The sequence below is a fragment of the Schistocerca serialis genome, chromosome 8 (assembly GCF_023864345.2).
Source record: "Schistocerca serialis cubense isolate TAMUIC-IGC-003099 chromosome 8, iqSchSeri2.2, whole genome shotgun sequence".
Lineage (NCBI taxonomy): Eukaryota > Metazoa > Arthropoda > Insecta > Orthoptera > Acrididae > Schistocerca > Schistocerca serialis.
In genome coordinates, this window is record NC_064645.1 from 616,860,361 (window position 1) to 616,873,889 (window position 13,529).

Here is a 13,529-nt window from a genome sequence, read left to right on the forward strand (position 1 = left end):
ATGTTCTCACTAATTATCCACTGCTACAGTTCAATGAATGCAACATTAGAGTGTCCTACAAAGGATTTAGTTTCTGGTGCATGTAAAATTTCTGACAAATTGAGTGATATTAATTTTTTATTGAAATGATTTTATGTGGTTTTTAAGATTATTACATTTTTGCACTTTTAGCAATGAAAATTTCAAAAAATAGGACTGATGAATCATCTCTTTCCATATAGATGAATAAGTAGGTAATACACTGTATTTTTAAATTATCCAATTATTTATGAGGAATGAGGGAGTCATTAACTATAAATGCAAATTGGAATGGTCAGTGCATTTAACTTATTCATCCCAAATGAAAATACAATCCTGAATATTGGTTTTGTGGAAAAAATCAGTGTTAGACAGATTAGGGAAAAGTAACTATGACTCTGAAATGAGTAAATTTTAAATATGTAGTTTAACTGTCACTAATATGTTATTTTAGGTACCAGTTACTCCATGTATTAAGCAAAGAAGTAATCAACCGGTGGCAGAGCCTGGTAGACGACCATCGAGCTTATGAAGAACGATTGGCTGAAACGGAGGCATGGCTTTCTCCTTTGGAAGAGCAGCTGGAGGCCATGAAAGTTACACCTGGTGCACCAAGCAAGCTTGCTATGCTCCTCACTGAAAAGGAACAAGCTGCTCACAAGTTAGTTAAACAGCAATCTAGAATCCCACCATTGAAAATAAAATTTATGGAGTTAAAAGATATTTCCGTTTTTAGTGATACAAAAAATACAGCATTAACATTTCAGTAAGTGTCTGTTTAAATTTGATGTTCTGGAAAAAACTGTGTATATGCCCAACAAAACACTTCATACTCTTGTCTGCAGAAAATAAGTGCATTCTATTGTCTCCCTATTATTTATTCTTTCCAATGAGATCAATGCAAATTACAACATTTGGGTATTGGTTAGGAGCAAAACAAGCCCCTGAGTTGGGAACCAGGACTTCTTAATTAAATTTTCATCTATTGAATCTCATGTCATATACTTACAGATTTGTGTTCTTTATCCTTTTTATGCAATTTTCATAAATTTTACTAAAATTTTGACTTATTTAGTTTTATTTTTATTTTCCTCTATCCTTTCTGTTACTTGTCTTTTCAGTTTATTTTGTCTTCATCATTTTATTGTCTTTCTCAGTCCCGATCCAAAACCCGTATTAAAACTATTGTAGATTAGATTAGTACTTGTTCCATAGAGCATGAATACGACACTTCGTAACGATGTGGAACGTGTCAGGTTAATAAAAGGTGTCTATACAAGATATTACATTAGACAAAATTTTACATGGCACTCAATATTTTTAAATTATTTTTTTTTTTTTTTTTTTTTTTTTTTTTTTTTTTTTTTTTTTTTTTTTTTTTTTTTTGTGGGATTGGGAAATTACCCACTTACTATATCCAAAAATTCGTCTAATGAGTAGAAGGAGTTGCCATTAAGAAATTCTTTTAATTTCCTTTTAAATGCTATATGGCTATCTGTCAGACTTTTGATGCTATTAGGTAAGTGACCAAAGACTTTTGTGGCAGCATAATTAACCCCCTTCTGAGCCAAAGTTAGATTTAACCTTGAGTAGTGAAGATCATCCTTTCTCCTAGTTGTAGCCATGTACACTGCTATTACTTTTGAATTCATTCGGATTGTTAATAACAAATTTCATAAGTGAATATACATATTGTGAGACTACAGTGAAGATTTTTAGCTCTTTAAATAAGTGTCTGCAGGATGATCTTGGATGAGCTCCAGCAATTATCCTGATTACACGCTTTTGTGCAATGAACACTCTTTTACTCAATGATGAGTTACCCCAGAATATGATGCCATACGAAAGCAGAGAATGAAAATAGGCATGGTAAGCTAATTTACTCAGATGTATATTGCCAAAATTTGCAATGACCCTAATAGCATAAGCAGCTGAACTCAAATGGTTCAGCAGATCCTCAGTGTGTTTTTTTCCAGTTCAACCTCTCATCAGTGCATACACCTAGAAATTTTGAATATTCTACCTTAGCTACCGATTTCTGATCGAAGTCTATATTTATTAATGGGGTCATTCCATTTACTGTGTGGAACTGTATATACTGTGTTTTGTCAAAGCTTAATGAGAGCCCATTTGCAGAGAACCACTTAATGATTTTCTGAAAAACATTGTTTACAATTTCACCAGTTAATTCTTGTCTGTCGGCTGTGATAGCTATACTTGTATTATCGGCAAAAAGTACCAGCTTTGCATCTTCGTTAATAAAGAATGACAAGTCATTAATATATATTAAGAACAGCAGAGGACCCAAGAGTGAACCTTGCAGCACCCCATTCTTGATTGTTCCCCAGTCTGAGAAATCACCAGTTTTTTGCATATTATGTGAACTATTTCTTTCAACTTTCTGCACTCTTCCAGTTAGGTATGATTTAAACCATTTGAGCACTGTCCCATTCATACCACAGTACTTGAGCTTATCTTGAAGTATTCCATGATTTACACAATCAAAAGCCTTTGATAGATCACAAAAAATCCCAAGGGGTTACTTCCAGCTACTCAGAGCATTTAATACTTCACTAGTGAAAGTATATATAGCATTTTCCATTGAGAAACCTTTCTCGAAACCAAACTGACATTTTGTTAAAACTATATTTTTACAAAGGTGTGAAGCTACTGTACAATACATTACTTTTTCAAGAATTTTGGATAAGGCAGTCAGAAGAGAGATTGGGCGGTAGTTGTTGACATCAGTCATATCCCCTTTTTTATGCAGTGGTTTAACAATGGCATACTTCAGTCTATCTGGGAAAATGCCCTGCTTCAGAGAGCTATTACATATGTGGCTAAGAATCCCACTTATTTCTTGGGAACAAGCTTTTATTATCCCGCTGGAAATGCCATCAATTCCGTGTGAGCTTTTATTCTTGAGAGAGTTTATTATCTTCCTAATTTCAGAAGGAGAGGTGGGTGGAATTTCAATTGTATCAAATGGTGTGGGTAAGGCCTCTTCCATTAACTGCCTTGCTTCTTCTAATGAACATTTAGATCCTATTTTCTCTACAACATTTAAAAAATGATTATTCAAAATGTTTTCGACTTCCAGCTTGTTGTTTATCAAGTTTCCGTTCGCTTTAATGGTGATACCATCATCCTGTACTCTTGGTTGTCCTGTCTCCCTTGTAATAATATTCCAAATTGTTATGATTTTGTTATCAGAGGTATTAATCTCAGACATGATGCACGTGCTTCTGGACTTTTTAATAACCTTTCTTAATGTAGCACAGTAGTTTTTATAATATCTGGCTGTTTCTGGGTCATTACTCTTTCTTGTTGTTATATACAGTTCCCTTTTGTGGTTACAAGATATTTTTATTCCTTTAGTAAGCCAAGTTTTTTTGCATGGTTTCTTATTATTAGATTTAACTACATTCTTGGGGAAACAGTTTTCAAATTCTCTTACAAGTGTATCATGAAATAAGTTATATTTTAAATTAGCATCGGGTTCCTTGTACACCTCATCCCAGTCTAACTGCTGAAGATTTTCTCTGAAATTTCTAATTGTTGAGTCATTAATTGAACGCACAACTTTGGAGGGTAGTTTTGAATTATTGAATGGAGCTGTGTCATATACTGTAACTAGCTGAGCATCATGATCAGACAGCCCATTCTCAACAGGACAAGAATTTATGTTTTTAAACCTATATTGGTCTATAAAAGTGTTATCTATCAATGTGCTGCTGTCCTTTACTACCCGAGTAGGAAAATTAATGACAGATGTCAAATTGAAAGAACCGAGCAAGACTTCCGGGTCATTCTTCCTATTACACTCTTTCAGTGAATCATCATTGAAGTCCCCACAAATAATAATTTGCTTTCCCCTATCTGACAGATAGCACAACAAGGCATCCAAGTTTTCCAGGAATAAATGAAAGTTTCCTGAAGGGGACCTATATACTGTTACAATTATAAAAGAGCCCTCCTTCAGTTTAAGTTGACAGGCACATGCTTCTATATGTTGCTCTAGACAAAACTTTTTTGTATCTAAGTCATTCTTCATATTTCTTTCAGAAATCAGTTGTTTTTAGATTGTTTGAGGATGTTGTGATAAGTCTGGTAAAAAAGCAATTAAAAATGTTTGTTTCGTAAACAGGCTCCTGTTATGATTCTGCTTTTTAGGATTGATCTGTTAGGATTATTCCTTGGGAATCCCAAAAAACAGTGACCATCACCTTACTAGCTGACAAAATGGTCTTTGCCGTCTTCAGTGCACTTTCACCAGCCTTTGCCCATTGTTTTGATTGTTGTTTAGACTGTGGTGTATAATGATGGATTCAGGTTTCATCAAAAGTCACAAATTGGTGCAAAAGTATTGCAGATTGCTATTAAACATCACCAACCATTGTGCTGAAATGTTGTGCCAGCTTCGCTTTTGGTCAGCTATGAGTAATCGTCCCATCCACCTCACACACAGCTTCTTCAAAGCCAATTCTCCATGCAGGATATTATGCTCTTGCCCAGTTGACATGCCTACAGTCTCAGCAAACCCACAAATTATTATTTGGTAGTCTTGCATTACTGTATTATTAATTTTGTCAATGGTTTCCTGTGTGGTGACCTGAACTGGATGGCTGGAATGCATTTCAACTTTGGTGCTTGTTGGATCACATTTAAATTTATTAATCTAAAAGTAAATGGTGCTCGATGATGGTGCAGAGTCTTTGTGAATATCATCCAATTCTATTTTGATTTATGTAGCCAGCTGACACACTGAGCAATTCAGACGGCTCTCAACAATGAACTAGACACTGTTAAAATGTTTTATGTGATCCTTGGAATAATCAAACTTACCATGGCTTTATATTTAGTAATGTGCAGAATGATATTTAACCAATGTTGTATTGCATTGTATTTTTATTAGTCCTGTTATTACAAAAGCAGCTTATACCATGACATTGAACAAAGCCAGCTTATGTGTGTACAAGTGAAAGTGGTTTCTCTCCATACATATTTAAAATCCCACATAATATACTTCATTAATTCAAATATTTATATAGTACACTTCATACATATAAATATTCTTCGGTGGAGTGAAAGTAGTGATGCTGTAAATATTACTTTAAAAATTTTGACATCAGTACTTGCTTTTATGTTTTTTGGATGTTTGTTATAGAGTTAAAATTTGGTGTGGAAAGTATCACTTTGTCAAAGAGATGTCTTAATTTTGATCCTATGTATGTTGTTTGTTTTGTCTCATAAAGTGATCAGAACTATCAAAGCTTTTTAATCTACTTTTCTTACCTCTTAAATTTATTTTAAAGAATATAAGTGACCCTAAACAGAGCTTTACCTAAGTCTCTAGGTTTACATCCAAACTTGATTCTAATGGCCCTTTTTTTGCTTTTTAAATGTTCTGATAATAGATTTAGAATTTTCCCAAAATGCAACACGATATAAAATGAGAATGAAAGTAAGCATGATAAGCACTATTTACTGTTTCCTCACTACAGCAGGATTTTAGTAAGCAACAAAGGCAGCAGGTTATGTTTAATTTTGTGTTATGTATGCTTATTCCAATTTTGTTCTGTAGCCATAATCATAAGAATTTAATTTCTGTACTGTTACCAACTGGTTCATTGTTGATCAAGATAAATGGGACATACACTATGTGATCAAAAGAATCTGGACACCCACAAAAACATTTTCTCATATTAAGTGCATTGTGCTGCCACCTACTGCCAGGTACTCCACATCAGTGACCTCAGTGGTCATTAGACATCGTGAGAGAGCAGAATGGGGCGCTCCGTGGAACTCACGGACTTCGAACGTGGTCAGGCGATTGGGTGTCACTTGTGTCATATGTCTGTATGCAGGATTTCCACACTCATAAACATCCCTAGGTCCACTGTTTCTGATGTGATAGTGAAGTGGAAACATGAAGGGACACGTACAGCACAAAAGCGTACAGGCCGACCTCATCTGTTGACTGACAGAGACTGCCGACAGTTGAAGAGCGTCATAATGTGTAATAGGCAAACGTCTATCCAGACCATCACACAGGAATTCCAAACTGCATCAGGATCCACTGCAAGTACTATGACAGTTAGGCGGGAGGTGAGAAAACTTGGATTTCATGGCCGAGTGGCTGCTCATAAGCCACACATCATGCCGGTAAATGTCAAATGACACCTCACTTGGTGTAAGGACAGTAAACATTGGATGATTGAACTGTGCAAAAACGTTGTGTGGAGTGACGAATCATGGTACACAATGTGGCGATCCAATGGCAGGGTGTGGGTATGGTGAATGCCTGGTGAACGTCATCGGCTAGCATGTGTAGTGCCAACAGTAAAATTCGGAGGCGGTGGTGTTATGGTGTGGTCATGTTTTTCTTGAAAGCCCCCTTGTTGTTTTTGCTTGACACTATCACAACACAGGCCTACATTGATGTTTTAAGCGCCTTCTTGCTTCCCACTGTTGAAGAGCAATTTCGGATGGCGATTGCATCTTTCAACATTATCAAGCACCTGTTCATATTGCATGGCCTGTGGCGGAGTGGTTACACAACCATAACATTCCTGTAATGGACTGGCCTGCACTGAGTCCTGACCTGAAACATACAGAACAACTTTGGGATGTTTTGGAAGGCCGACTTCGTGCCAGGCCTCACTGACCAACATCAATACCTCTCCTCAGTGCAGAACTCAGTGAAGAATGGGCTCCCATTCCCCAAGAAACCTTCCAGCACCTGATTGAACATGTGCCTGCTAGAGTGGAAGCTGTCATCAAGGCTAAGGGTGGCCCAATACCATATTGAATTCCAGCATTACCAATGGCGGGCATCACAAACTTGTAAGTCATTTTCAGCGAAGTGTCCAGATTCTTTTGATCACATAGTGTACATATCCTTGTTCAGAGGATTGTGAAATTTTTGGGCACTAGTTTTTTTTGCTATATATTACGAGCTCATTATGTTGTGTGCAGTTGCTAAGTTGTTTTGTGACAGTTTTCACTGAATGCTGTAGTTCTTCCTTATTTTCTGCTTTTAATAGAACTGTTGCATCGTGTGCAAATGTGATCATTTTATATGCATCCACATTTAAACCTAGATTGCTAATGTACAAAAGGAACAGAAGTTGTCCCATTTCTGATCCATGGGGTACAACATATTTCATTAGTTATACCTTGATAAGTGTTCAGAAATAGTTTTAAGGTTGATATTTGTTGTGACTCGCCAATCTTTCAAAGTGCCGCCGCACAGTTATGTGCGTCCTCTACATGCGGCGCTCTCTGCCAGCAATACAGCAGCCGCGCCACCTAAGAGGCCAGCCTGCCAGCGGCCACTTGACTGGGGCTCAGTGCTGATTTGACTTTTACCGTGTACACATGTCTTGCTTTGTCTACTTGCTCTGTTACTTACATGTACTGTGTCGTTTTTGAAATATATGTGTTCAACTTGACATTATAACAATTGGCGATGAGGATGGGATCCTGCGTCTTTGTCCTTTGCTGAAACGTGCTCACTTCTGTCTGTATATTTTCAAAAACGACACAATACATGTAAGTCACAGAGCAAATAGACAAAGCAAGGCATGTGTACACGGTAACAGTCAAATCAGCACTGAGCCCCAGTCAAGCGGCCGCTGGCTGGCTGGCTGCTTAGGTGGCTCGGCTGCTGCATCGCTGGCAGACAGCGCCGCATGTAGAGGACGCACGTAACTGCGCGGTGGCACTTTGAAAGATCAGCGAGTCACAACAATACTAGAGTGTGAGATGCTCATCACTTGCTTATGATTGCTCAGGAAGGAACTGATCCAACTGTTGGTTGGTTGGTTGAAGGTTAAGGTACTAAACGGCAAAGTCATCAGTCCCTGATTCAGCTGCTGGACAGATTTCAAATACCATAGTTTTCAAGGTGTGACAGCAGAATCTTATGGTCCATCACATGAAACACTTTTGATAGGTCAACAAATACTCCTGTGTCTTGTCCATCAGTCTTAGTATTTAATTCATTGCACTCATAAATGACAATCGCCAGTATTATTGACCTCTTATTTCAGAATCCATTCATTTATTACAGAGACTTTTGTTTTTATTTAGAAATTCCGTAATGTTCTCTAATATTTTTGAAGTGTAAGAGGAAACTGTGGTGGTCTTGTAGTTATTTACAGTATCTCTCCCACCTTTTTTACCTGAATTATTGAATACGTTTTAAATGCATTTGGGAAAGTGCTAAGTTTAAGTGAACTGTCACGCAAGTGTGTAAGTAGTTCAGCTAGGTGTGGAGTTCTCTTCTGTAAGATTATTGTATGTGTATCATCAGTGCTTGCAGAGTTCGAGTTCTTTAGCCCTTTTATTGGCTTTGCTACTTCATCCTGTGTGACTGCAGATATACATTTATCTACTATACGTGCTTATTTTATATTTATTGAATTGGGTATTCATATTTGTATTTGATTTTATCACATTATCTGAAATTATTTAACCACTCCACATTGAAAAGCCTTTAATACTTATACCAACGAAAAGAGACAGGAAACAATAGCCATCATAGAAAGCTACTTTCTATAAATAAAGTTGTTAGGCCCTTATTGTGTCTTGTGTCTATTATTTGTATACGTTTTAGTGCAGAGGTTCTTTTCTTTTTTTTAAAAAAAAAAAATTAAGATTGGATTTGGAGCTTGAACAAACAGTTCTATCAGTACAATGAATTCTTCAGGCGACTCTCATAATGTTAAATTTTTACTATGTCTTGAATCTCAAAGGTTGAAAAATTGCATTATTATCTCTATTTGTACAGATTAGGCAACCTGACAAGTGCCGGTGAGCGACTGTACCCAGACACAGCAGCTCCTGGACGAGAGCTGATCCGTTCACAGGTGCGAGAGATAAGAGATAGATGGGACAAACTTGAACAAGGAATAGAACAGGAACAGAAGCGTCAGGATGCACAAAGTCTCCAGAGAACCAGTTATCAAGAAACACTGGCGCAGACACTAGCATGGCTTGATGCTATGGAGCGTTCGTTGCAGCAGGACCCGGCTGCTACTTGGGGCTCCACCCAGGAGATTAGATCAAAACTGCTTAAACATAAGGTACAGTTTCTTTCTAACCAACAAATGCTTCTAAACTTGTTTGATTTCTACTGTTCTACTATATTTGAAATATTATAATGTGCTTGTGACTGCAACAATAAGGACTACATTTATTTAGTGGATATTACGTAACCTTTTCACAGAGACTGGGGTTGACAAAGAAAGAGTGTATCAAATCTAATCCTGTAGAACATCTGATAAAAAAATAAATTTTACTGGCCACAATGAAAACTCTGAGCTTCTGCACATTTTGCTGAGCTGTAGCTATAAATTTTGCTTCATAACTACCTGCTCAGTTTTCTTCCTGTTTCTGATTAAGTGAAAGTTTTAATATTTCAGGCTAGTAGCATTTTGTGTTTAGTCATTGGCAACCATAGTGATCCAACAATATTGTGTGAAATGCCACTGTCACTGTTGTGAGTTCTGTGTTGTCTTGTTTGTTGCTGGTGGGAAAAATACACATATACATAATGGTACTGCTCTGCACAAGAAAGGCAGAGATTGCTTCTTCTGCACCTCTCCTCTCCCATGTCAGTCTATGTTGGAGGTGGAAATTGCTTCCTCCATTCCCTGTATGCTCCTCTATTAGTGCCAAAAACAAGTAAACACTCAGTAATCCATAATTTGTAGGTGATGGAAGTCTATTAAAGTAAATATCACAGGCAATAAGTTGAAATTAATGACTGTAGAAAGTATGATGATATGAATGAGGCAGATTTCGGAGGAGGGGGTAGGCAGAACACATTGTCATCAGACATGCAAAATATGTAGTGTCACCATTATATTGTTGTTTGGTAGTTTTATGACAAATGGGAAAAATAAATTATTCTACCAGTCATGAAGCTCAGTTATTATGCTTATTTCTGCTAGTAGACATAATACTTCTGAAGTACACTGTGCATAATTTTAAACATGTGTTCCTAGCACACCAAATGAAAAAATATTGAGAAATGAGACTGGCAGCTGCACATGAATACATAACCTGTTTTTTTCTCCATATCATTAGTAGTTTCAAAAAAATATTACATGCAGTAGTGTTGAGTACCATTTACATAAATAAGGTCACGCCTAATATTTTTCCACATCTGAGTTTATTCTCCGTATCCACCATTGGTTGTGTAGATTGGAGACAACACCTCGTGAGAATGCCTGGTCACAGAATTCCCCAGAAGATGCTGAACTACAACACCTCGTGAGAATGCCTGGTCACAGAATTCCCCAGAAGATGCTGAACTACAACACCTCGTGAGAATGCCTGGTCACAGAATTCCCCAGAAGATGCTGAACTACAAGCTGGGTGGGAAAAAAGATTTTGAAAGACCTCAAAAAAGATGGGAATGATTTTTTTTGTGTGTGCAGAAGAGTTAGCAGCCTAATCCTTGAAAGGAAGATGTTGATGATCCACCATTAACAGGGTGCTAAACTCTCACCTTCCATCCATTCCCTGAAGAAAATTATGAGATGTGTGACCTGAATTTTGTATAATTCACAGTGTCTAGAGCAAAATTGAATGCCCTCTCTGGAACTTACACAGTTGGGATTCTGCTGTTCTGCATCATAACACTCAGCTGCATGCCTAGCTTATACAAATCAAAAACCAAAAATGAAATTTTTGCTGAAGCAAGCTATAGTTCTGATGTAGTAACCAATTGACCACCATTCATTCGTACACTTCAGGATATGGCTTGCATCTCTGTGAGTCAACATAAATATTTACTTCAGTAAAAAATAAAAATTGCTGTTTTCTTTATTATTATGTTGGTATTTGCAGCAATTATGTAAGCAGTCTTTGGTTGTAATATGTGGATTATAAATGCACTTTTAAGTACAAGTGCTCTCCTACCAGATTTTGAAAAGTGAGAATTGTATATTGCCCACAGATGACAATCCTGATTTGGAGGATCTAGTGGATTTCTTTTTGGCTGTAATTATGAAGATGTAAAATTTTTAGTAATCATGCTTCTTTAATGTTAATGAGTACTTGCACATACTTTTATAGTTATGGAATCTGTGACAATAGTAAACAGCTTTTATAAACATTTTTACAGAACTATAACAATATTCTCTGCTTTTGAGTGGCAACATTTCATTAATTAATTTAATTTTCAAAATTATATTTGCAGACAACCCTGCAGGAAGTGATAACTCATAAACGTGTCATTGAAGCAGTGACAGAGAAAGCACAAGCTGTTGTACAGCTAACTGGAGGAGATGATGAGGAGGTAAAGAAAGCTGTAGAAGACATCAGCAATCGATACGAAAGGCTGGTGAACGGGCTGCTGGTGATGATAACGCAGCTTGAGGAAAGCTTGGATGTGTTTCAGCAATTTAATGATCTACAAAAGAACTACCATGATTATCAGAAAGCTTTGTGGGATCGTCTTGCTGGTTATTCAGGTAACTAGCATCTCTTATATTTGTAAAGTACTTAAGGTATATGGCTTAGGGTGTGTCATTTTTGGATCATTTTGACATTCTGATGCTAGTAACATAGAGAATAATTTAGTAGGGGTAAATGCTACTTGTAACCTTCATTTTGACGACTCCCTAGTAGCATTAAATGAAAGCTAAACAAATTTCATGAAGAAATTATTTATTTGTGCTTGTTTTGTTATGCACATGAGTCTTGAGTAACTTAGAGGATAACTATGTCCATTTCCCCTTCTTGTTACAGATTATAGTGGAAATAAACCAACAATACAGTCCAGGCTGTCAAAAGTCAGAGAAATACAGGATTGCCTGAAAATGGAAGGTGATATTAAAATGAAGGCTCTTACTGACCATGTTTCCAACAAAACTGATAAATTACCTCCTAGAGCCAAAGAAGCCATGGAAAGAGACTTAAATAATCTTAAGTAAGTGAATAATAAACAAAACTGACTGTAAGAACAGTGCTAATAATAACAGTGTTCTGAAAAGGAAAGTTGCTACTCACCATATAGCAGAGATTCTGAGTCGAAGATAGGCACAACAAAAGATCCTCTCAATTAAAACAATAGATGTCAGACACACACACACACACACACACACACACACACACACACACACACACAACTACAGTCTCGGGCAACTGAAACCATACTGCAAGCAGCAGCACCAGTGCTTGATGGGAGTGGCGACTGGGTGGTGGTAAGGAAAAGGCTGGGGCGGGGAGGGGGAGGGATAGCATGGCGGGGGTGATGCGCAGTTAAGTGCTGCATGTTAGACAGAGGGCAGGGGAGCAGTGGGGAGGGGGGGTGGTAGCAGAGAAGGAGGGAAATAAAAGGTTGAGTGTGATGGTGGAATGACGGCTGTGTAGTGCTGGAATGGGGACAGGAAAGAGGCAGAATGGGTGAGGACAATGACTAACGAAGGTTGAGGCCAGAAGGTTTACAGGAACATAGGACGTATTGCAGGGAAAGTTGCCATCTGTAAAATTCAGAAAAGCTGGTGTTGGTGGGAAGGATCCATGTGGCACAGGAAGTGAAGCATTGAAATGAAGGGTATCATGTTTGGCTGCGTGTTCAGCAACAGGGTGGTCCACTTGTTTCTTGGTCACAGTTCGTCAGTGGCCATTCATGCAGACAGACAGACAGCTTGGTTATTGTGCCTACATAGAATCCAGCACAGTGATTGCAGCTTAGCTTGTAGATCACATGACTTGTTTCACAGATAGCCCTGCCTTTGATGTTAGTGACCAGACTGGAGTAGATGGTGGTGAGAGGATATATGGGACAGGTCTTGCTTCAAGCATTAGCATCGTCCATTAACATCATGTGCTAATAACATCTTTAGTAGTAAATTTAGACTGAAGACCATGTTGTTGGCAGCGGAAACTGTATTAAAATCAACAGCATAATAAAACAGGTAAATATGAAACCTCAACTTTCAGAACTGAAAGTGTCACTCTAAGTACCTACAGTAAGGAAAAAATAGGGCAGTTGTTTTGGGGTCACTGCGCATACATTAAGAATAGAGTTCAGCACTGGAGTGTAACAGCTGCATTGATTTCATCTTCACTCTCTGATGCCATGACTCAGATATCCCTTTTTTCATATTATTGCCCACCAGATGTTGAGACAATGTTACTCGCAACTTACTCATTTGCTTCACATGAAATGTGCCAGAAGAAGGAGTAAATAATTTCACTGCTGTTTGTGAATGCTTTGGACACAAAAGATCATAATTATCTTGGTATCTATGGACAGCCATAAAGTACTGCACTACCTCTCTGTAAACAACATTCTGAGACTTGTTTTTCTCTGCTTATATATAGACATAGCTGAGTATCTAATGTTGTCCGGGTATATATTTATTCCAGTCTTCTATTAGTTTATCTCCTCCTTCCTAACCCCCTCCCCCCTTGTCCACCCCCTCCACCTCCCACTCTGTCCATCTCCTTCTGCCCCTCTGTCTGTCCATCTTCTCTGCCCCCTCTGTCTG

At 37.7% G+C, this 13,529-nt stretch overlaps 1 protein-coding gene across 2 annotated transcripts in view; it reads left to right on the top strand.

The window, feature by feature from the left end:
• LOC126416038 (muscle-specific protein 300 kDa-like) overlaps nucleotides 1–13,529 on the top strand; it is a 643,030-nt gene that overhangs the window by 290,128 nt on the left and 339,373 nt on the right. For both annotated transcript variants that reach the window (XM_050083501.1, XM_050083503.1), the window contains exons 42-45: nucleotides 473–679; nucleotides 8,813–9,107; nucleotides 11,231–11,504; nucleotides 11,782–11,962. In XM_050083501.1, the coding sequence (XP_049939458.1) occupies nucleotides 473–679; nucleotides 8,813–9,107; nucleotides 11,231–11,504; nucleotides 11,782–11,962 (957 nt within the window). The remainder of the gene's footprint in view (nucleotides 1–472; nucleotides 680–8,812; nucleotides 9,108–11,230; nucleotides 11,505–11,781; nucleotides 11,963–13,529) is intronic.